This window comes from Phyllobates terribilis, unplaced genomic scaffold (genome assembly GCF_046119375.1).
Source record: "Phyllobates terribilis strain yellow unplaced genomic scaffold, ASM4611937v1 Scaffold_11__3_contigs__length_659146591, whole genome shotgun sequence".
NCBI classification, from domain to species: Eukaryota; Metazoa; Chordata; class Amphibia; order Anura; family Dendrobatidae; genus Phyllobates; species Phyllobates terribilis.
In genome coordinates, this window is record NW_027362771.1 from 547,294,769 (window position 1) to 547,317,077 (window position 22,309).

Below are 22,309 nucleotides of genomic sequence, written 5' to 3' on the forward strand. Positions count from 1 at the left end.
GCCAACTTTTGCTTTGATGACTGCTTTGTACACTCTTGACATTCTCTTGATGAGCTTCAAGAGGTAGTCACCGGAAATGGTCTTTCAACAATCTTGAAGGAGTTCCCAGAGATGCTTAGCACTTGTTGGCCCTTTTGCCTTCACTCTGCGGTCGAGCTCACCCCAAACCATCTCGATTGGGTTCAGGTCTGGTGACTGTGGAGGCCAGATCATCTGGCGTAGCACCCCATCACTCTCCTTCTTGGTCAAATAGCCCTTACACAGCCTGGAGGTGTGTTTGGGGTCATTGTCCTGTTGAAAAATAAATGATAGTCCAACTAAACGCAAACCGGATGGAATAGCATGCCGTTGCAAGATGCTGTGGTAGCCATGCTGGTTCAGTATGCCTTCAATTTTGAATAAATCCCCAACAGTGTCACCAGCAAAGCACCATCACACCTCCTTCGCCATGCTTCACGGTGGGAACCAGGCATGTAGAGTCAATCTGTTCACCTTTTCTGCGTCGCACAAAGACACGGTGGTTGGAACCAAAGATCTCAAATTTGGACTCATCAGACCAAAGCACAGATTTCCACTGGTCTAATGTCCATTCCTTGTGTTCTTTAGCCCAAAACAAGTCTCTTCTGCTTGTTGCCTGTCCTTAGCAGTGGTTTCCTAGCAGCTATTTTACCATGAAGGCCTGCTGCACAAAGTCTCCTCTTAACAGTTGTTGTAGAAATGTGTCTGCTGCTAGAACTCTGTGTGGCATTGACCAGGTCTCTAATCTGAGCTGCTGTTAACCTGAGATCTCTGAGGCTGGTGACTCGGATAAACTTATCCTCAGAAGCAGAAGTGACTCTTGGTCTTCCTTTCCTGGGGCAGTCCTCATGTGAGCCAGTTTATTTGTAGCGCTTGATGGTTTTTGCAACTGCACTTGGGGACACTTTCAAAGTTTTCCCAATTTTTCGCACTGACTGACCTTCATTTCTTAAAGCAAAGAAATGAAGGTCAGTCAGTCCAAAAAATTGGGCAAACTTTGAAAGTGTCCCCAAGTGCAGTTGCAAAAACCATCAAGCGCTACAAATAAACTGGCTCACATGAGGACCGCCCCAGGAAAGGAAGACCAAGAGTCAGCTCTGCTTCTGAGGATAAGTTTATCCGAGTCACCAGCCTCAGAAATCGCAGGTTAACAGCAGCTCAGATTAGAGACCAGGTCAATGCCACACAGAGTTCTAGCAGCAGACACATCTCTACAACAACTGTTAAGAGGAGACTTTGTGCAGCAGGCCTTCATGGTAAAATAGCTGCTAGGAAACCACTGCGAAGGACAGGCAACAAGCAGAAGAGACTTGTTTGGGCTAAAGAACACAAGGAATGGACATTAGACCAGTGGAAATCTGTGCTTTGGTCTGATGAGTCCAAATTTGAGATCTTTGGTTCCAACCATCGTGTCTTTGTGCGACGCAGAAAAGGTGAACGGATGGACTCTACATGCCTGGTTCCCACCGTGAAGCATGGAGGAGGAGGTGTGATGGTGTGGGGGTGCTTTGCTGGTGACACTGTAGGGAATTTATTCAAAATTGAAGGCTTACTGAACCAGCATGGCTACCACAGCATCTTGCAGCGGCATGCTATTCCATCCGGTTTGCGTTTAGTTGGACCATCATTTATTTTTCAACAGGACAATGACCCCAAACACACCTCCAGGCTGTGTAAGGGCTATTTGACCAAGAAGGAGAGTGATGGGGTGCTACGCCAGATGACCTGGCCTCCACAGTCACCAGACCTGTACCCAATCGAGATGGTTGGGGTGAGCTGGACCGCGGAGTGAAGGCAAAAGGGCCAACAAGTGCTAAGTATCTCTGGGAACTCCTTCAAGATTATTGGAAGACCATTTCCGGTGACTATCTCTTGAAGCTCATCAAGAGAATGCCAAGAGTGTGCAAAGCAGTCATCAAAGCAAAAGGTGGCTACTTTGAAGAACCTAGAATATAAGACATATTTTCAGTTATTTCACACTTTTTTGTTAAGTACAGTGGTGGCCAAAAGTATTGGCACCCCTGCAATTCTGTCAGATAATACTCAGTTTCTTCCTGAAAATGATTGCAATCACAAATTCTTTGGTATTATTATCTTCATTTAATTTGCTTGCAAGGAAAAAACACAAAAGAAAATGAAGCAAAAATCAAACCATTGATCATTTCACACAAAACTCCAAAAATGGGCCAGACAAAAGTATTGGCACCCTCAGCCTAATACTTGGTTGCACAACCTTTAGCCAAAATAACTGCGAACAACCGCTTCCGGTAACCATCAATGAGTTTCTTACAATGCTCTGCTGGAATTGTAGACCATTCTTCTTTGGCAAACTGCTCCAGGTCCCTGATATTTGAAGGGTGCCTTCTCCAAACTGCCATTTTGAGATATCTCCACAGGTGTTCTATGGGATTCAGTTCTGGACTCATTGCTGGCCACCTTAGAAGTCTCCAGTGCTTTCTCTCAAACCATTTTATAGTGCTTTTGGAAGTGTGTTTTGGGTCATTGTTCTGCTGGAAGACCCATGACCTCTGAGGGAGACCCAGCTTTCTCACACTGGGCCCTACATTATGCTGCAAAATTTGTTGGTAGTCTTCAGACTTCATAATGCCATGCACACGGTCAAGCAGTCCAGTGCCAGAGGCAGCAAAGCAACCCCAAAACATCAGGGAACCTCCGCCATGTTTGACTGTAGGGACCGTGTTCTTTTCTTTGAATGCCTCTTTTTTTTTTCCTGTACACTCTATGTTGATGCTTTTTCCCAAGAAGCTCTACTTTTGTCTCATCTGACCAGAGAACATTCTTCCAAAACGTTTTAGGCTTTCTCAGGTAAGTTTTGGCAAACTACAGCCTGGCTTTTTTATGTCTCGGGGTAAGAAGTGGGGTCTTTCTGGGTATCCTACCATACAGTCCCTTTTCATTCAGACGCCGACGGATAGTACGGGTTGACACCGTTGTACCCTCGGACTGCAGGGCAGCTTGAACTTGTTTGGATGTTAGTCAAGATTCTTTATCCACCATCCGCACAATCTTGCGTTGAAATCTCTCGTCAATTTTTCTTTTCCGTCCACATCTAGGGAGGTTAGCCACAGTGCCATGGGCTTTAAACTTCTTGATGACACTGCGCACGGAAGACACAGGAACATTCAGGTCTTTGGAGATGGACTTGTAGCCTTGAGATTGCTCATGCTTCCTCACAATTTGGTTTCTCAAGTTCTCAGACAGTTCTTTGGTCTTCTTTCTTTTCTCCATGCTCAATGGGGTACACACAAGGACACAGGACAGAGGTTGAGTCAACTTTAATCCATGTTAACTGGCTGCAAGTGTGATTTAGTTATTGCCAACACCTGTTAGGTGCCACAGGTAAGTTACAGGTGCTGTTAATTACACGAATTAGAGAAGCATCACATGATTTTTCAAACAGTGCCAATACTTTTGTCCACCCCCTTTTTTAGGTTTGGTGAGGAATTATATCCAATTTGGCTTAAGGACAATTCTTTTTGTGTTTTTTCATTGAAGACAAATTAAATGAAGATAATAATACCAAAGAATTTGTGATTGCAATCATTTTCAGGAAGAAACTGAGTATTATCTGACAGAATTGCAGGGGTGCCAATACTTTTGGCCACCACTGTATATAATTCCACATTGTTAATTCATAGTTTTGATGACTTCAGTGTGAATGTACAATTTTCATAGTCATGAAAATACAGAAAAATCTTTAAATGAGAAGGTGTGTTCAAACTTTTGGTCTGCACTGTGTGTGTATATATATATATATATATATATATATATATATATATATATATATATACCTCATATACTGGAGTATAAGCCGAGTTTTTCAGCACACTTTTTGTGCTGAAAAATCCCCCCTCGGCTTATACGCGGGTATATATCCGAGTATATAGCAATTCCGTTGGTGGATAGTGGGGGGGGGTTGTGGAGGCGGAGGGGGGGTGAGCAGCGACGGAGGAGGGGGGTTGCGGCGGTGGAGAAGCGGGCACACGCGGTAGTCGCTGTTGCAGCTATCATGTGTGCCTGCTGCTAAAGGGAAATGAATATTCCCTCTTCTGCACTCCCATAGGCGTGGAGAAGAGGGAATATTCATTCTCTTTAGCAGTGGGCTGGAGGAGTGCTGAGCTGCGGCTCCTGACAGTGCCCGCTACTAAAGAGAAAGTGTATTCGCTTCTCTCCACGCCCATAATCCTGGCATGGAGAGGAGTGAATCTGCCAGCAGCAGCTCACATCAGTGTCTGAGCAGCGCATCGCTGTGACGCCATGCGCTTCTCAGATACCGACATAAGCTGCTGGCACACAGGACACAGCAGCGCTGGAGCAGATGGGAGGAAGGAAGGTGAGTATGTGTTTTTTTTGTATGTGTGCAGTGATGGGGGGGGGTGCCATGCATACCAGGATTGGGGGATGAGGGGACCATGCATACCAGGACTGGGGGATGGTGGGGCCATACATAGCAGGATTGGGGGATGGTGGGGCCATACATACCAGGATTGGGGGTTGAGGGGGGCCATACATATCAGGATTGGGGTATGAGGGGTGCCATACATACCAGGATTGGGGGATGAGGGGACCATGCATACCAGGATTGAGGGGTGAGGGGACCATGCATTCCAGGATTGGGGGATGAGGAGTACCATGCATACCAGGACTGGGGGATGGTGGGGCCATACATACCAGGATTGGGGGATGGTGGGGCCATACATACCAGGATTGGGGGTTGAGGGGGGCCATACATACCAGTATTGGGGTATGAGGGGTGCCATACATACCAGGATTGGGAGATGAGGGGACCATGCATACTAGGATTGAGGGGTGAGGGGGCCATGCATACCAGGATTGGGGGATGAGGGGACGAGGCATACCCGGATTGGGATGAGGGGGCCATGCATACCAGGATTGGGGGATGAGGGGACCATGCATAACAGGATTGGGATGAGGGGGCCATACATACCAGGATTGGGGATGAGGGGGCCATGCATACCAGGATTGGGGGATGAGGAGGCCATGCATACCAGGATTGGGGGTTGAGGAGGCCATGCATACCAGGATTGAGGGGTGAGGGGGCCATGCATATTAGGATGGGGGATGAGGGGACCATGCATACCAGGATTGGTGTGAGGGGGCCATGCATACCAGGATTGAGGATGAGGGAGCAATGCATACCAGGATGGGGAAATTTACCAGTAGTTGCTGCTTTTTCCACCCTAGGCTTATACTCGAGTCAATAAGTTTTCCCAGTTTTTTGTGGTAAAATTAGGTACCTTAAGTATCTACGGTATATATACACACTCTTTGGTAGCTGCTAATGTCCACACAGGAAAGAGTTTCCGTATCAGACAGGATAAAGTTTATTACACAGTGCACAGGGCCTGAGTCTAAACATAGCTAGCCAGGTGCACACAATCAGGACCTCCAGTGCTAGGTTTTAACCCTGTCCTACCTGGTTTTCCTACAGTATATAAAGCTTATATAAATGTAATATTATTCTAGTGATATGCATCATGTTACCAGTTCATTCTTATTGCACAATGAACGCCTTAAAAGCAAAAATTCAAAAAAACAAATACAAAAGCGAATATTGTCCCTGCCATGAACCAGCTAATGATGAACACCACTATTGGTATAATAAAGGCTACTTACAAGGTGCGAGCTGAGGAGCATGGTTAACATGCACATCTTTATGTTGGACTTTCTTTCAACTTCTATATCCATGGAACCTTCCATGTCCATCAGAAATACAGCGATCTGCAGAGATATGGATAAAAGAGGGAATGTTAGAGCTTAAAGAGGTGGTCAAAAGTGGACATTTTTTGCTCTTATTTTATTCTTGCTGCTCCCCTGAGTATCCTGTTATCTGTCTTTTATAAATCTGCTATACTTTTCTAGAGATATAGGCCTTATTATTTAGTACGAATTTTAATGGTCTTTACAGAGGGGGTGTAGCTCATGGGATTCTCCAGGGGCATGTTTTTAGTCTGTTCTGCATAATTAATCTGTGAGCCACGCCCCATTGAAAAGACCATAAAAAGTAGGACTAAATAAAAAAGCCCTATCTTTGGAACCATATGAAGCATTTAAAAAAGTTTTAAAAAAAACTGAATACTCAGGGGAGCAGTGGGAATAAAATACAAGCAAAAGCTGGACATAGTGACCCATTGACAAGTCCTCTTTAAATGGCAGAATGCATTGCCTACACCACTTCCAAATTCCTTGGGAATCTAGGCAGTAATTTTAGTTAAAAATGTCAAATTACGGTACTTTTTATTCCAATCAGGGATCCCCTCCACATCTGTCAATATTTTTGCCAATTTGTCATAGACTTCTTTTATCCTCTACTCATGTTGAAGGCATTCTTTGAAGTTGTAGTTTTACAACAGCTTGGGAGGCGGAAGTTACGGTACATGTCAGCACTATACACAGTCTATAGTGGGCAAAAGAGGCTTTTGCAGTCATTGGCCTGGCTGCAGCTAGGAATAGGTTTATTTCAACATTGGCAAAATAAAGCATATCACTTACTTTCTGCCCCCTTTGCTCTAAAATGAAGGGTTTACTCCATATCCAAATTCCATTAGTAACTGTGTCTGGGCCAGGCTTCCAATTAAAGCCTTTCAATGTCTCAGCTTCTGCTCCTAGCCCAAATTCCCTGGTTTCCTCCTAAAAAGAAAAATAACATGAATCAAACTTTTTTGAATTAGGTAAAGTGCATTTATATATATTGGTCACACGATCCAATGTCCTCTATAATCCAAGCACATAATCCCTAAACCCTAGTAACTTGGGACATGACTGCATGCCTATGTATCTGTTTTCACTGTTGGTTTTCCCTATAATAATAATAATAATAATAATAGTTTATTTTTATAGCGCCAACATATTCCGCAGCACTTTACAAATTTTAGGGGGGACTTATACAGACAATACAGAATAAGCATATCTCATATCGAACGGAGTGAGGGCCCTGCTCTCGAGCTTACAGTCTATGAGGAAGTGGGGGAGACACAAAAGGTAAAAAGTACATATATTGTATAATGCAGCCTTGATATACTGAATAGGATAAATAATAATACATGGACTGGTCGCCAGCCAGTATGTGTGCAGTCCTGACAGAGGCTTTTATGTGCATGGTTGGTTTGAACCCGAAGTTGAAGAAGATTTTAATATGGGGGAAAGCTGGGATGGACAGAGTGTGTTTAGGTGATACGCCAGTCTAAAGAAATGTGTTTTTAGGGTTCGCTTGAAACTGTGGGTATTGGGAATTAATCGAACTGTCCTGGGTAGTGCATTCCAGAGAATTGGCGCAGCACGCGAGAAATCTTGGAGACGGGAGTGGGAAGTTCGGATTATGGAGGATTTTAGTTTCAAGTCATTTGCAGAACGGAGGGCACGTGTAGGGTGGTAGACTGAGACAAGGGAGGAGATGTAGGGGGGTACTGAAGCATGGAGCGCTTTGTGGGTAAGCGTGATAAGTTTAAAACGAACTCTATATTGGATGGGCAACCAATGCAATGACTGGCACAGGGAAGAGGCATCGGTGTAGCGGTTGGCGAGGAATATGATCCTGGCTGCTGCGTTCAGGACGGATTGGAGAGGGGAGAGTTTAGTAAGAGGGAGACCGATTAGTAGAGCGTTGCAATAGTCAAGACGAGAATGAATAAGAGCGACAGTAAGAGTTTTTGCCGAGTCAAAGGTGAGAAAAGTCCTGATTCTTGAGATGTTTTTGAGGTGTAGATGACATGAACGAGCGAGTGATTTGATGTGAGGAGTGAAAGAAAGATCTGAATCAAAAATGACCCCAAGACAGCGGGCTTGTAGCTGGGGAGTAATGGTTGAGCCACAAACGGAGATGGCAATATCGGGCACAGGTAGATTAATGGAGGGAGGAAAGACTAGTAGTTCAGTTTTTGACAGATTCAGTTTTAGGTAGAGGGAGGACATAGTGTTAGACACAGCAGAAAGACAATCACTGGTCTTTTGTAGTAATGCAGGGGTGATGTCCGGAGCAGAGGTGTATAATTGGGTGTCATCAGCATAGAGATGGTACTGAAAACCGAATCTACTGATTGTTTGTCCAATAGGAGCGGTGTATAAGGAGAAAAGAAGGGGGCCTAGGACTGATCCTTGAGGAACCCCGACAGTAAGAGGAAGTAGGGAGGAGGAGGAGCCGGCAAAAGACACAGAGAAGGAGCGGTCAGAGAGATAAGAGGAGAACCAGGAGAGAACGGTGTCCTTGAGGCCAATAGTGCGGAGCATAGTGAGGAGGAGCTGGTGATCCACAGTGTCAAATGCTGCAGAGAGATCCAGGAGAATCAGCAGGGAGTAGTGACCATTAGATTTAGCTGTTAGTAGATCATTAGAGACTTTAGTGAGGGCAGTTTCAGTAGAATGTAAAGAGCGGAAACCAGATTGTAAAGGGTCAAGAAGAGAGTTGTCTGAGAGATAGCGGATTAGACGGGAGTGGACCAGGCGTTCCAGGAGTTTAGAGATAAAGGGAAGATTGGAAACAGGTCTGTAGTTGGCCGTGCAGTTCTGGTCGAGGGATGGTTTTTTAAGTAATGGTTGTATGCTGGCGTGTTTAAAAGAAGAGATACCAGATGAGAGGGAAAGGTTGAAAATTTTAGTTAGGTGAGAGGTGACAGCTGGAGCAAGGGACTGAAGGAGATGTGAGGGAATAGGGTCGCTGGTGCAGGTGGTAGGGCGAGAAGATGCAAGGAGCCTGATCACTTCATCTTCCGTGACTGGTTCAAAGTCAGAAAATGAGCAAGATACAATGTGGCGGGGGGGAGCATGCATAACATTTGGGGATTGGGAGAAAATTTCCTGTCGGATATGGTCAATTTTTTCTTTGAAATAGTTAGCCAGATCGTCAGCGCTGAGGTCGGTGGTCGGGGCCTGTGCTGTTTGATTGAGGAGAGAATGAAACGTGTCAAAGAGTCGTTTAGGATTATTGGAAAGTGAGATGATGAGGTTGTTAAAGTAGGTTTGTTTGGAGAGGTGAAGGGCAGAGTTATATGTTTTCAGCATAAATTTATAGTGGAGGAAATCTTCGGGCAGATTTGATTTTCTCCACAGCCGTTCAGCGCACCTGGAGTACCTCTGGAGAAGACGTGTTTGAGGCGTGTGCCAGGGTTGTCGCCGTCTATGCCGAATTGTTCTTTGTGTAGGAGGTGCGGCTTCATCCAGGGCGCATAGCATTATTTTGTTATAATGCTTCAATGCAGATTCGGGACATGAGAGGGAGGAGATTGGGGCCAATGATGATTGCAACCTTTTTATAAATTTCTGGGTGTTAATGGCGCGTATATTTCTATAAGTGTGGACGGTGGGAGTGTCTTGAGTAAAGTCACAGTTCTTGACAGAGAATGAAAGAAGATTATGGTCAGAGAGTGGAAGGGGAGAGTTAGTAAAGTCATGTACTGAGCAAAGCCGGGAGAAGATCAGGTCCAATGTGTTCCCGTCCTCATGTGTAGGAGAATTAGCAAGCTGTGAAAGGCCGAAGGAGGAGGTTAATGATAAAAGATGCGTGGCAGATGGGGAAAGAGGATCGCCAATTGGGATGTTAAAGTCTCCCATGATTTTCGTGGGGATGTCGCAGGATAGAAAATTTGTAAGCCAGGCAGCAAAGTGATCCAGGAATTGACGGGGGAGACCTGGGGGGCGATAGACAACCGCCACTCGCAGGGAGAAGGGCCGGTAGAGTCTGACTGTGTGGGCCTCAAAGGACGGGAAGATAAGGGAGGGTACAGGGGGGATAACCTGAAAAGTACATTTTGTTGAAAGAAGCAGACCAACACCTCCACCTGATCTGTTGTCAGGTCGTGGGGTATGAGAGAAATGTAGGCCACCATAGGAGAGAGCTGCAGCGGCGGTGGTGTCCGACTGCTGGATCCAGGTTTCAGTGAGAGCCAGAAGGTTGAGGGAATTAGAGAGGAAAAAGTCATGGATGTAAGAGAGTTTATTACAAGCTGAGCGTGCATTCCAAAGGGCACAGTTGAATGAGACAGAAGATATGCAGGGAATATTAATGAGATTAGCAGGGTTTCTGAATGTAACAGGGAAAGAGTTAGTGTTATTATTACTGGAGGGTCCTGGGTTGGGAGAAATATCACCTGCGACTAATAGAAGGAAGATACAGAGAGTGAGCAGATGATTGAGTGATTTGTGAGAGCGTTTCCTGCGTTGTATGGTGGGAATGAATGGATCTGCGTGGTATAACATTGTGAAGAGAGCATGACAACTGTACATAGGAGAAGAGAGGAGTGAGGGATTAATATGGATGAAGTGTGCCGTATTTGTGGGTGAACGGTGAATGTGGATGATTGTAGCAACCAGAGTATAAATGGCACAGATACAAATGGTGAATACTGTTTGCCAAAAAGATGACCTGGAAGCAAGTTTGTTTAATTGTCTTGCATGTCTTACCTGTCTCCTGCCCTGTCCAACTGCCATTTTCTAACTGCCAGGGCACTTTGCTAAATTATGGCACTTCGATAAAGTATGCATAAATGCTATATGCATAAATGCCCCCGCATAAATGCCTCCCCTTAACTAAGTCTCAATATATAGGGACGTATCTGCTTAGATCTGCACAGATTTAACTCATTAACAATCAATCACTAGCTTAAAAGACAACAGGAGACCATAAAGTGCAGGGAAAAAAAAAAAAAAAGAAACAGACTAGTAAACTCGGCATGGATCATAAACTCTTAAAGTAAGTGTGATGACCTTTAAGTATCATGGAATAAAAAAGCTAGAGGAGTGAAAAATATATACCAGAAATTGATAGGCTGCAGAGCATTGCATGGAGATATAATGCAGTTTTCAGGACAGATCACACAAGCAGTGAAAAATATATACCAGAAATTGATAGGCTGCAGAGCATTGCATGGAGATATAATGCAGTTTTCAGGAGAGATCACACAAGCAGTGAAAAATATATACCAGAAATTGATAGGCTGCAGAGCATTGCATGGAGATATAATGCAGTTTTCAGGACAGATCACACAAGCAGTGAAAAATATATACCAGAAATTGATAGGCTGCAGAGCATTGCATGGAGATATAATGCAGTTTTCAGGACAGATCACACAAGCAGTGAAAAATATATACCAGAAATTGATAGGCTGCTATATATGGTGTAATGTATAGAATGTATGCCAACAATATTAAATGATGACACTAACGGTCCCTTTAATAGTGTGGAGCGGAAAAGTTATAGAAAGAGCTGAAAGAGTAACTGTCATTTCAATTTTTAGTTCATAAATCAATAGTACACAGTGTTACGAATCATGGTTCCGTACTCCCACCTGGTAAGGGAGCTAGTTTAGTACGGCGTGTCTCCTTTTGCAAACGCCGCCATTGTCCTGACCAATGAGGCAGAGTTACCATGCGTGCAGGTAATCTGTCCCAATCTGGTGTAGCTTCTAGTTCTGGTGTTGTGGGACACGGGACACCATGTCCCTCACTGATTTCTCTGCCCAGGGAAGATGGGATGCTATCTTCCCGGTTTGCCAGCAACGCAGGACGCTGCTTTGTTTGGCAATGAGCAATGGTGGGATATTGTCTAGCATGTAGTTGAAACAAGCAGGGAGTGGCTGTATGGGGATGATTGGGAAGTAGTCAACACCTGATCATTAGGCTGGCTATATAATCCTGCTCTTTGCCCAGTCCTTTGCTGTTTATTGCAGTTTCCATGTGCTTGGTGGTTTGTGGTGTTAGCAGCAGGTTTTGCTATTACAGCATGGTTTTCTCATTTTCCTTTTAGTTACACTTTCTGGGATTCCAGCAGAGGTACTCACCTTGTCCTAGACTGAGCACCAGCCGCGTCACCTGACGCCAGCTGTGCGGCGACAGTGGGTGTGGGAAGGGCTTTGCCAAAAGTCCCCCTTCCATTTAATGGGAGCTGGGTGAAGAGTATTCCCGGCCCTCAAGGGCTCGCCTAGCTGGGCAGCTTGTGTCAAATGAATTTGTGGCTGCACTATTGCTGGTTTGGCACCAGTCTTTTGGGTCCCTCTTAGTAGCATATAACACACAGGAAGTTAATAAACTTTGTAATATATCTAAAGAGAGAAACCTGCTTCTTACTCCTGGATTGATTTTTCACTCTCAGTTCATGGGCAAAGTCAATAAAATCCATATTCAGTGAAGACAGATTTTTCCATTACTGATATACTAGACGACAATTGCTGTTCATAATGTTCTATAGAGAGGGAATGAGTTAGAAGCAGACACAGAAATTCTGCTGCTGGTTCTCCTGAAGTGACAGTTACATATCTCAATAGAAATTTTTAAGCCGGGGAAACACATAGCAATATATACACTGCACAAATAAAGGGAACACTTAAACAACAGAATATAACTCTAAGTAAATCAAACTTCTGTGAAATCAAACTTTCCAATTAGGAAGCAACACTGATTGACAATCAATTTCACATGCTGTTGTGCAAATGGAATAGACAATAGATGGAAATTATTGGCAATTTTCAAGACACCCTCAAGAAAGAAATGGTTCTGCAGGTGGGGACCACAGACATCATCTCAGTACCAATGCTTTCTGGCTGATGTTTTGGTCACTTTTGAATGTTGGTTGTGCTTTCACACTCGTGGTAGCATGAGTCGGACTCTACAACCCACAGAAGTAGCACAGGTAGTGCAGCTCATCCAGGATGGCACATCAATGCGAGCTGTGGCAAGAAGGTTTGCGGTGTCTGTCAGCGTAGTGTCCAGAGGCTGGAGGCGCTACCAGGAGACAGGCCATTACACCAGGAGACGTGGAGGGGGCTGTAGGAGGGCAACAACCCAGCAGCAGGACCGCTACCTCCGCCTTTGTGCAAGGAGGAACAGGAGGAGCACTGCCAGAGCCCTGCAAAATGACCTCCAGCAGGCCACCAATGTGCATGTGTCTGCACAAACGGTTAGAAACCGACTCCATGATGGTGGTATGAGGGCCTGACGTCCACAGATGGGGGTTGTGCTCACAGCCCAACACCGTGCAGGACGCTTGGCATTAGCCACAGAACACCAGGATTGGCAAAGTCGCCACTGGCGCCCTGTGCTCTTCACAGATGAAAGCAAGTTCATACTGAGCACATGTGACAGATGTGACAAAGTCTGGAGACGCCGTGGAGAGCGATCTGCTGCCTGCAACATCCTTCAGCATGACCAGTTTGGCAGTGGGTCAGTAATGGTGTGGGGTGGCATTTCTTTGGAGGGCCGCACAGCCCTCCATGTGCTCGCCACAGGTAGCCTGACTGCCATTAGGTACCAAGATGAGATCCTCAGACCCCTTGTGAGACCATATGCTGGTGCGGTTGGCCCTGAGTTCCTCCTAATGCAGGACAATGCCAGACTAATGTGGCTGGAGTGTCAGCAGTTTCTGAAAGATGAAGGCATTGAAGCTATGGACTGGCCGGCCCGTTCCCCAGACCTGAATCCAATTGAGCACATCTGGGACATCATGTCTTGCTCTATCCACCAACGTCACATTGCACCACAGACTGTCCAGGAGTTGGCGGATGCTTTAGTCCAGGTCTGGGAGGAGATCCCACAGGAGACCACCCGCAACCTCATCAGGAGCATGCCCAGGCGTTGTAGGGAGGTCATACAGGCATGTGGAGGCCACACACAATACTGAGCCTCATTTTGAATTGTTTTAAGGACATTACATCAAAGTTGGATCAGCCTGTAGTATGTTTTTCCACTTTAATTTTGGGGGTGACTCCAAATTCAGGCCTCCATTGGTTAATAAATTTGATTTCCATTGATGATTTTTGTGTGATTTTGTTGTCAGCACATTCAACTTTGTACAAAACAAAGTATTCAATGAGAATATTTAATTCATTCAGATCTAGGATATGTTATTTGAGTGTTCCCTTTATTTTTTTGAGCAGTATATATATATATATATTGTGGTGCAGAGGCATGGCTGTGGTGATCTAGTGTGTGTGTTTTGCTGAACATGTACCTTTCCCTCAGGTGACTGGTCACATGACTGTGACATAGCTCAGGTCCTGTATGCACAGAATGTCTGTCTGATCACATGACTGTGACATCAGCAAGGTTCTGTCTGTGTGTGTGTGTGTGTTACAGGATATATAAACCCTGGGTGATTTAAGTTCCTGTGTCAGGTGTGACAGGCATGAGGCCTGTTCCTGTGTGAGAGACACGAGGCTGTTCCCTGTGTGTGGGGGAACACCGCTCGTGTGAGGCCTGGTGAGGCCTGGTGGACTCCTGGGAGGTGAAGCCTGGATCCTTGTAGGAGAGTGTAAGGGATGCCAGTAAGCCTCGGAGTGCCAGACAAGCGTCCTGGAGCGCAGAGCCTGGATCTTGAGTGTGTGAGAGATGCCAGTGGCCTTGGATGGGAGGAGGGCTGGAGACCACGCTTGGTAAGCCCTAGAGCCACAGTGGTGGTGGAACAAAGCGGACTGAAGCAGCTACAACCCGGGCAAAGGTAAAACACTGCTTGATATGGACATTGATATGGACATTGATGTGGACATTGATATAAGTGACTTTGCGGAGGGATGTAACTGAGAGCAAAGAGGGCCTGTCTGCTAGTTGCAGGGCTCCTGGATATTATTTGTGTAATATGCCGGAGAGCCACTAAGATGGACTGAGTGATCAGCAGTTTATGGAGTTAATAAACTGCTGAGTTGAGAAAAACCGGAAAATATGGCTTGTGTGTTTTATATTGACTCAGCGAAGCGAGTATCCCCCAGGATAATGACAAGCGCTGCCTTACATGTGGTGCGAGAGGTAGCGGGATCGTTGCCCGCATTCTTCACCACATGTAAGGCAGCGCTTGTCGTTATCCTGGGGGATACTCGCTTCGCTGCGTCAATTTAAAACACACCAGCCATATTTTCCGGTTTTTCTCAACTCAGCATTACCTAACAAACAGGCAATTCCTGCATGTGTTGCGTCTGCCTACCGCCGCAAAACATGCTACCCCGGGGACTCGAGCATATTAGCAGAGCACTACAAGATACTCAGATAACACCCGAGCATGCTGGGATCACACCTTATCCCACCACGCTCGCTCAGCACTAGTTGCCAGGTGCTGCTGCCATGTTAGTCATTCAATGAAGCTCAGCCTGAGGTTGGGCTCCATGGAAGTGTCACAATCAAGGTGCCAGCCGTTATTGCAGCACCCTCACTTTGTAGTTCGCGGTGACTGTAATGTCTCCCTCCTTGCACCGACCCAATAACAGGAAGCGAGTGGCGACAGGGAGAATAAAACGTAATTTTCTCTGTGTAGCCAATGATTTTCCAATAAGCCGTCTAACCAGGCTTTAAACCCTATTTACCTGCAGATTACCCCTATATCTGCAGATAAATAGCGTTTTTCAAGGTGACAAGTTACCATTAAAGGGACTCTGGCAGTACGGAATGACTGTTCGAACAAAGTCCTGCCGCTTGGTGCTCCACAGCGTGGCCAATCATGTAATTATAGTACATTATAGAAAAGCATAACAAGTAATAAAACCGTTTATGGTGGGCTGTAGTGTGGGCCCCTAGAGTCAGTTCCCCTGGTGGGCCCTAGGCACCCCAGTCCGACCCTGGCCACAACCATAAACGTTACATTTGGAGAGAGGTCAACAAGGCCTATGATGAAAGGAACACCATTCCTACTGTAAAGCACGGAGGTGGATCGCTGATGTTTTTGGGATGTGCGAGCTACAGAGGCACAGGAAACTTGGTAAAAGTTGAAGGAAAGATGAATGCAACACGTTATCAGCAAATACTGGAGGCAAATTTGCACTCATCAACCTGGAAGCTGCGTATGGGACGTACTTGGACGTTCCAACATGACAACGATGCAAAACACAAGGCCAACTCGACCTGTCATTGGCTACAGCAGAACAAAGTGAAGGTTCTGGAGTGGCCATCTCAGTCTTCTGACCTCAATATCATTGAGCCACTCTGGGGAGATCTCAAGCGCGCAGTTCATGCTAGACAGCCCAGGAATTTACAGGAACTGGAGGCATTTTGCCAAGAAAAATGGGCAGCTTTACCATTTGAGAAAATAGAGAACCTCATCCACAACTACCACAAAAGACTTCAAGCTGTCATTGATATTAGAGGGGGCAATACACGGTATTAAGAACTGGGGTATGTGAACTGTTGATCAGGGCCTTTGGTTGTTTTTGGTTGTCATTAAGATTTAAAAAGAGAAAACACAGTAGTTTAACAATAAATGGCTTCACCCAACCATTAACCATGAGTGGAGAAAAAATTACTTTGTTGTCATTCATATTCTTTGAAACAAGGCCAAGAAAGGAAAAATTCTGCCAGGGTATGTAAACTTTTGAAAACAACTGTATATTGTCAGAATGGGGTAGCATGCGCCCACCTGTAACATTAACTTTGGGGGCCCACTGTTCAGCTACAGTGGGGAAAATAAGTATTTGATACAGTGCCAATTTTGGAAATTTTCTCGACTACAAAGAATGGAGAGGTCTGTAATTTTTATTGTAGGTACACTTCACCTGTGAAAGACAGAATCTTAAAAAAAAAATCCAGAAAATCACATTGTATGATTTTTACATAATTAAGTTACATTTGATTGCATGAAATAAGTATTTGATACAATAGAAAAACAGAACTTAATATTTGGTACAGAAATCTTTGTTTACAATTACAGAGGTCTGACGTTTCCTGTAGTTCTTGACCAAGTTTGCACACACTGCGGTAGGGATTTTGGCCCACTCCTCCATACAGATCTTCTCCAGATCTTTCAGGTTTCGGGGCTGTCTCTGGGCAACATTGAGTTTCAGCTCCCTCCAAAGATTTCCTATTGGGTTCAGATCTGGAGACTGGCTAGGCCACTCCAGGACCTTGAAGTGCTTCTTATGGAGCCACTCCTTAGTTGCCCTGGCTGTGTGTTTCAGATTATTCTCACGCTGTAAGACCCAGCCACGACCCATATTCAATGCTCTTACTGAGGGAAGGAGGTTGTTGGCCAAAATCTTGCGATACATGACCCCATCCACCCATTCAATACAGTGCAGTCGTCTTGTCTCCTTTGAAGAAAAGTACCCCCCAAAGTACGATGCTTCCCCCACCATGCTTCACAGTTGGGACAGTGTTCTTGGGGTTATACTCATCCTTCTTCCTCCAAACACGGTGAGTGGAGTTGATATCAAAAAGTTCTATTTTGGTCTTATTTGACCACATGACCTTCTCCCATGCCTCCTCTGGATCATCCAGATTGTCATTGGTGAACTTCAAACGGGCCTGGACATGTGCTGGCATGAGCAGGGTGATCTTGCGTGCAGGATTTTAATCCATTTCTGCAGGATTTTAATCCATGACGGCGTAGTGTGTTACTAATGGTAATGTTTGAGACTGTGGTCCCAGCACTCTTCAGGTCATTAACCAGGTCCTCCCGTGTAGTTCTGGACTGATTCCTGTCCTCCAGAATCATCCTTACCCCACGAGGCGAGATCTTGCAAGAAGTTCCAGACCAAGGAAGATTGACAGTCATTTTGTGTTTCTTCCATTTTCTAATAATTGTACCAACAGTTGTTGCCAAGCTGCTTGCCTATTGTCCTGTAGCCCATACCAGCCTTGTTCAGGTCTACAATTTTGTCCCTGGTGTCCTTAGATAGCTCTTTGGTCTTGGCCATGGTGGAGAGGTAGGAGTGTGATTGAGTGTGTGGACAGGTGTCTTTTATACAGGTAACAAGTTCAAATAGGTGCAATTAATACAGGTAATGAGTGCAGAGTAGGAGGGCTTCTTAAAGAAAAACTAAAAGGTCTGTGAGAACCAGAATTCTTGCTGGTTGGTAGGTGATCAAATACAGTGGTGTTAAAAAGTGTTTGCCCCCTTCCTGATTTCTTGTCAAACTTAAATGTTTCAGATCACAAAAGTTAAATATTAAACAAAGATAACACAAGTAAACATAAAATACAGTTTTAAAATTATTTATTATTAAGGGAAAAAGAAATCCAAACCTACAGAGCCCCTGTGTGAAAAAGTGATTGCCCCCTAAACCTTATAACTGGTTGGGCTACCCTGAGCAGCAACAATTGCAATCAAGCGTTTGTGATAACTGGCAATGAGTCTTTTACAACGCTCTGGAGGAATCTTGACCCACTCATCTTTGCAAAATTGTTGTAATTCAGCCGCATTGGAGGGTTTCCAAGCATGAACCACTGTTTTGAGGTCATGCCACAGCATCTCAATCGGATTAAGGTCAGTACTTTGACTAAGCCACTCCAAAGTCTTAATTTTGTTTTTCTTAAGTCATTCAGAGGTTGACTTGCTGGTGTGTTTTGGATCATTGTCCTGCTGCAAGTGAGCCTCAGCTTGAGGTCACGAACAGATGGCCAGACATTCTCCTTCGGGATTTTTTGGTAGACAGCAGAATTCATAGTTTCATTTACCACAGTAAGTCTTCCAGGTCCTGAAGCAGCAAAACAGCCCCAGACCATCACATTACCACCACCATATTTTACTGTTGGTATGATGTTCCTTTTATGAAATGCTGTGTTACTTCTATGCCAGATGTAATGGGACATACATCTTCCAAAAAGTTAAACTTTTGTCTTGTTAGTCCACAGAGTATTCTCCCAAAAGTCTTGGCGATCATGAAAATGTTTTCTGGCAAAACTGAGATGAGCCTTTATGTTCTTTTTGGTCAGCAGTGGTGTTCGTCTTGGAAGTCTGCCATGCATGCCATTTTTGCCCAGTCTCTTTCTTATGGTAGAGTCATGAACACTGACCTTAACTGAGGCAAGTGAGGGCTGAAGTTTTTTGGATGTTTTTGTGGGGTCTTTTGTGACCTCTTGGATGAGTATTCACTGCGCTCTTGGGGTAATTTTGGTCAGCCGCCTACTTCTGGAAAGGTTCACCACTGTTCCATGTTTTCACCATTTGTGGATAATGGCTCTCACTTTGGTTCGCTGGAGTCCCAAAGTTTTAGAAATGGTTTTACAACCTTTTCCAGACTGATAGATCTCAATTACTATGTTTCTCATTTGTTCCTGAAATTCTTTGGATCGCAGCATGATGTCTAGCATTTGAGGACCTTCTGGTTTACTTCACTTTGTCAGGCAGGTCCTATTTAAGTTATTTCTTGATTGAGAACAGGTGTGGCAGTAATCAGGCCTGTGTGTGGCTAGGGAAATTGAACTCAGTTTCACAAAGATGTGATAAGCCACAGTTAATTTACGTTTTAAGGTAGGGGGCAATCACTTTTTCACACAGGGCCCTGTAGGTTTGGATTTCTTTTTCCCTTAATATTAAAGACCTTAATTTAAGAACTGCATCTTTTGTTTACTTGTGTTATATTTGTCTAATATTTAAATTTGCTTTGTGATCTGAAACATTTAAGTGTGACAAACATGCAAAATAATAAGAAATCAGGAAGGGGGCAAAACTTTTCACACCACTGTATTTCATGCAATATAATGAAATTTAATTATTTAAAAATTATATAATGTGATTTTCTAGTTTTTATTTCTAGATTCTGTCTCTCACAGTTGAAGTATACTTACAATAAAAATTACAAGCCACTCCTTTCTTTGTAGGTGGGAAAACTTGCAAAATCTGCAGTGTATCAAATACTTTTTTTCCCCACTGTACATGCAAATATTAATTACCCTCATTCACAAATTTACCTATGCTTATATATATATATATATATATATATATATATATATATATATGTGTGTAAATTAGGTATTTTGTTGGATGAATGATGAGATGTTGCGTTTGTCTGTACATAGAGAATCAAATGTATTGGCCCATGTATGGTTCATGTTGTTGGGTAAGTGGCTTACTCCTGCACAGTGGCCAACTGAGGGATTCACCTGTTCCCCTGTGGACCAGTCTGAGCCTCATATGCTGAATATATATATATATATATATATCCCAGCTTTAATAAACAGGGAAAATGACATGTATTGTGGCATGTACACATTTAGTATGTCCCTATTGAAGCTCCTTGGTCAAGGATGTATTTGGCATTCATGCTGCCCTAGGCGCTTTAAGTTGTCACTCCCCCTACTGATCAGTCAGACTAAGAGTAAGTGCACACAACATCTTTTTTAGTCATATCCCACCTGAAAAAGTGCTAAATACAGTTGAAACAAGAAGTTTACATACACTTTAGAAAAATACACATAAGCATGTTTTTCTCAATAACTGACATGAAATCAGAATAACCCTTTCCCGTTTTAGGTCAATTACAATTACCATAATTTTTAATATTTGCCAAATGCCAGAATAATGAGAGAGAGAGAGAGAATGTTTTAAGGCATTTTTATTACTGCAAAGTCAAAAGTTTACATACACTAAACAATTTTGGACTGCCCATATGATGATGTCATGTGTTTGGAAGCTTCTGATAGGTTTTTTGGCAACATCTGAGTTAATTAGAAACATACCTGTAGGTGTATTTTGATGCACACCTGAAACACACTGCTTATCTGTGTAGCATCATGGGAAAGTCTAAAGAAATCAGCCAAGATATCAGGAGGAGAATTGTGGACTTGCACAAGTCTGGCTCATCCTTGGGTACAGTTTCAAGATACCTGAAGGTGCCTCGTTCAACTGTACAAACAATTATATGCAAGTACATACAAAATGGGAATGTCCAGCCATTCATACCACTCAGGAAGGAGACGGTTCTGTGTCCCAGAGATGAATGTGCTTTGGTCCGACATGTGCATATCAGCCCAAAGACAAAAGCAAAAGACCTTGTGAAGATACTGGCTGTCAGGAAAACACACTTGGTCAGACCTTGCAGCCCTCTGGCGCCCCCTTATCCTGCTGGTCAAACACGGTATTGACCGAGGATAAGCACGGGCGCAGCTGCTCTAATTTATGTCGACTATTGTGGCACGTGATGTGACAGGACGTATATATACCACCAGTTCCTTCCAGGAACGTATATATACCTCCAACCAGCCACCCTCAAACCACAATATCACATAAATACTGGTATACTGCCACCACCAATCGCTTAACAGGTGGATCGGGTACCCGTTAGGTAACGTGAATTAGCGGATGAGGAACGTGTTTGCTCGACATAGGACAAGAAGAACGAAGCTGGTAAATAATAATGATTTACTCCCGAAAGTGGGCAGTGTTTACAAAAGATATACAAGATATTATAAAAGAGACAATGTACATACAGTACAGACCAAAAGTTTGGACACACCTTCTCATTTAAAAATTTTTCTGTATTTTCATGACTTTGAAAATTGTAAATTCACACTGAAGGCATCAAAACTATGAATTAACACGTGTGGAATTATATACTTAACAAAAAAGTGTGAAACTACTGAAAATATGTCTTATATTCTAGGTTCTTCAAAGTAGCCACCTTTTGCTTTGATGACTGCTTTGCACACTCTTGGCATTCTCTTGATGAGCTTCAAGAGGTAGTCACCGGAAATGGTTTTCACTGCACAGGTGTGCCCTGTCAGGTTTAATAAGTGGAATTTCTTGCCTTATAAATGGGGTTGGGACCATCAGTTGTGTTGTGCAGAAGTCTGGTGGATACACAGCTGATAGTCCTACTGAATAAACTGTTAGAATTAGTATTATGGCAAGAAAAAAGCAGCTAAGTAAAGAAAAATGAGTGGCCATCATTACTTTAAGAAATGAAGGTTAGTCAGTCCGAAAAATTGGGAAAACTTTGAAAGTGTCCCCAAGTGCAGTTGCAAAAACCATCAAGCGCTACAAAGAAACTGGCTCACATGAGGACCACCCCAGGAAAGGAAGACCAAGAGTCACCTCTGCTTCTGAGGATAAGTTTATCTGAGTCACCAGCCTCAGAAATCGCAGGTTAACAGCAGCTCAGATTAGAGACCAGATCAATTCCTCACAGAGTTCTAGCAGAAGACACATCTCTACAACAACTGTTAAGAGGAGACTTTGTGCAGCAGGCCTTCATGGTAAAATAGCTTCTAGGAAACCACTGCTAAGGACAGGCAACAAGCAGAAGAGACTTGTTTGGGCTAAAGAACACAAGGAATGGACATTAGACCAGTGGAAATCTGTGCTTTTGCCTGATGAGTCCAAATTTGAGATCTTTGGTTCCATCCACCGTGTCTTTGTGCGACGCAGAAAAGGTGAATTGATGGACTCTACATGCCTGGTTCCCACCGTGAAGCATGGAGGAGGAGGTGTGATGGTGTGAGGGTGCTTTGCTGGTGACACTGTTGGGGATTTATTCAAAATTGAAGGCATACTGAACCAGCATGGCTACCCTAGCATCTTGCAGTGGCATGCTATTCCATCCCGTTTGCGTTTAGTTGGATCATC

General features: G+C 44.1%; 1 protein-coding gene across 3 annotated transcripts in view; it reads right to left on the reverse strand.

Moving 5' to 3' along the window:
* The window catches only part of LOC141166849 (RING finger protein 112-like), a 109,963-nt gene that overhangs the window by 54,045 nt on the left and 33,609 nt on the right, over nt 1-22,309 (reverse strand). For all 3 annotated transcript variants that reach the window (XM_073653963.1, XM_073653962.1, XM_073653964.1), the window contains 2 exons: nt 6,553-6,690; nt 5,677-5,781 (listed from right to left, as the gene is read on the reverse strand). In XM_073653963.1, coding sequence (XP_073510064.1) covers nt 5,677-5,781; nt 6,553-6,690 — 243 coding nt within the window. The remainder of the gene's footprint in view (nt 1-5,676; nt 5,782-6,552; nt 6,691-22,309) is intronic.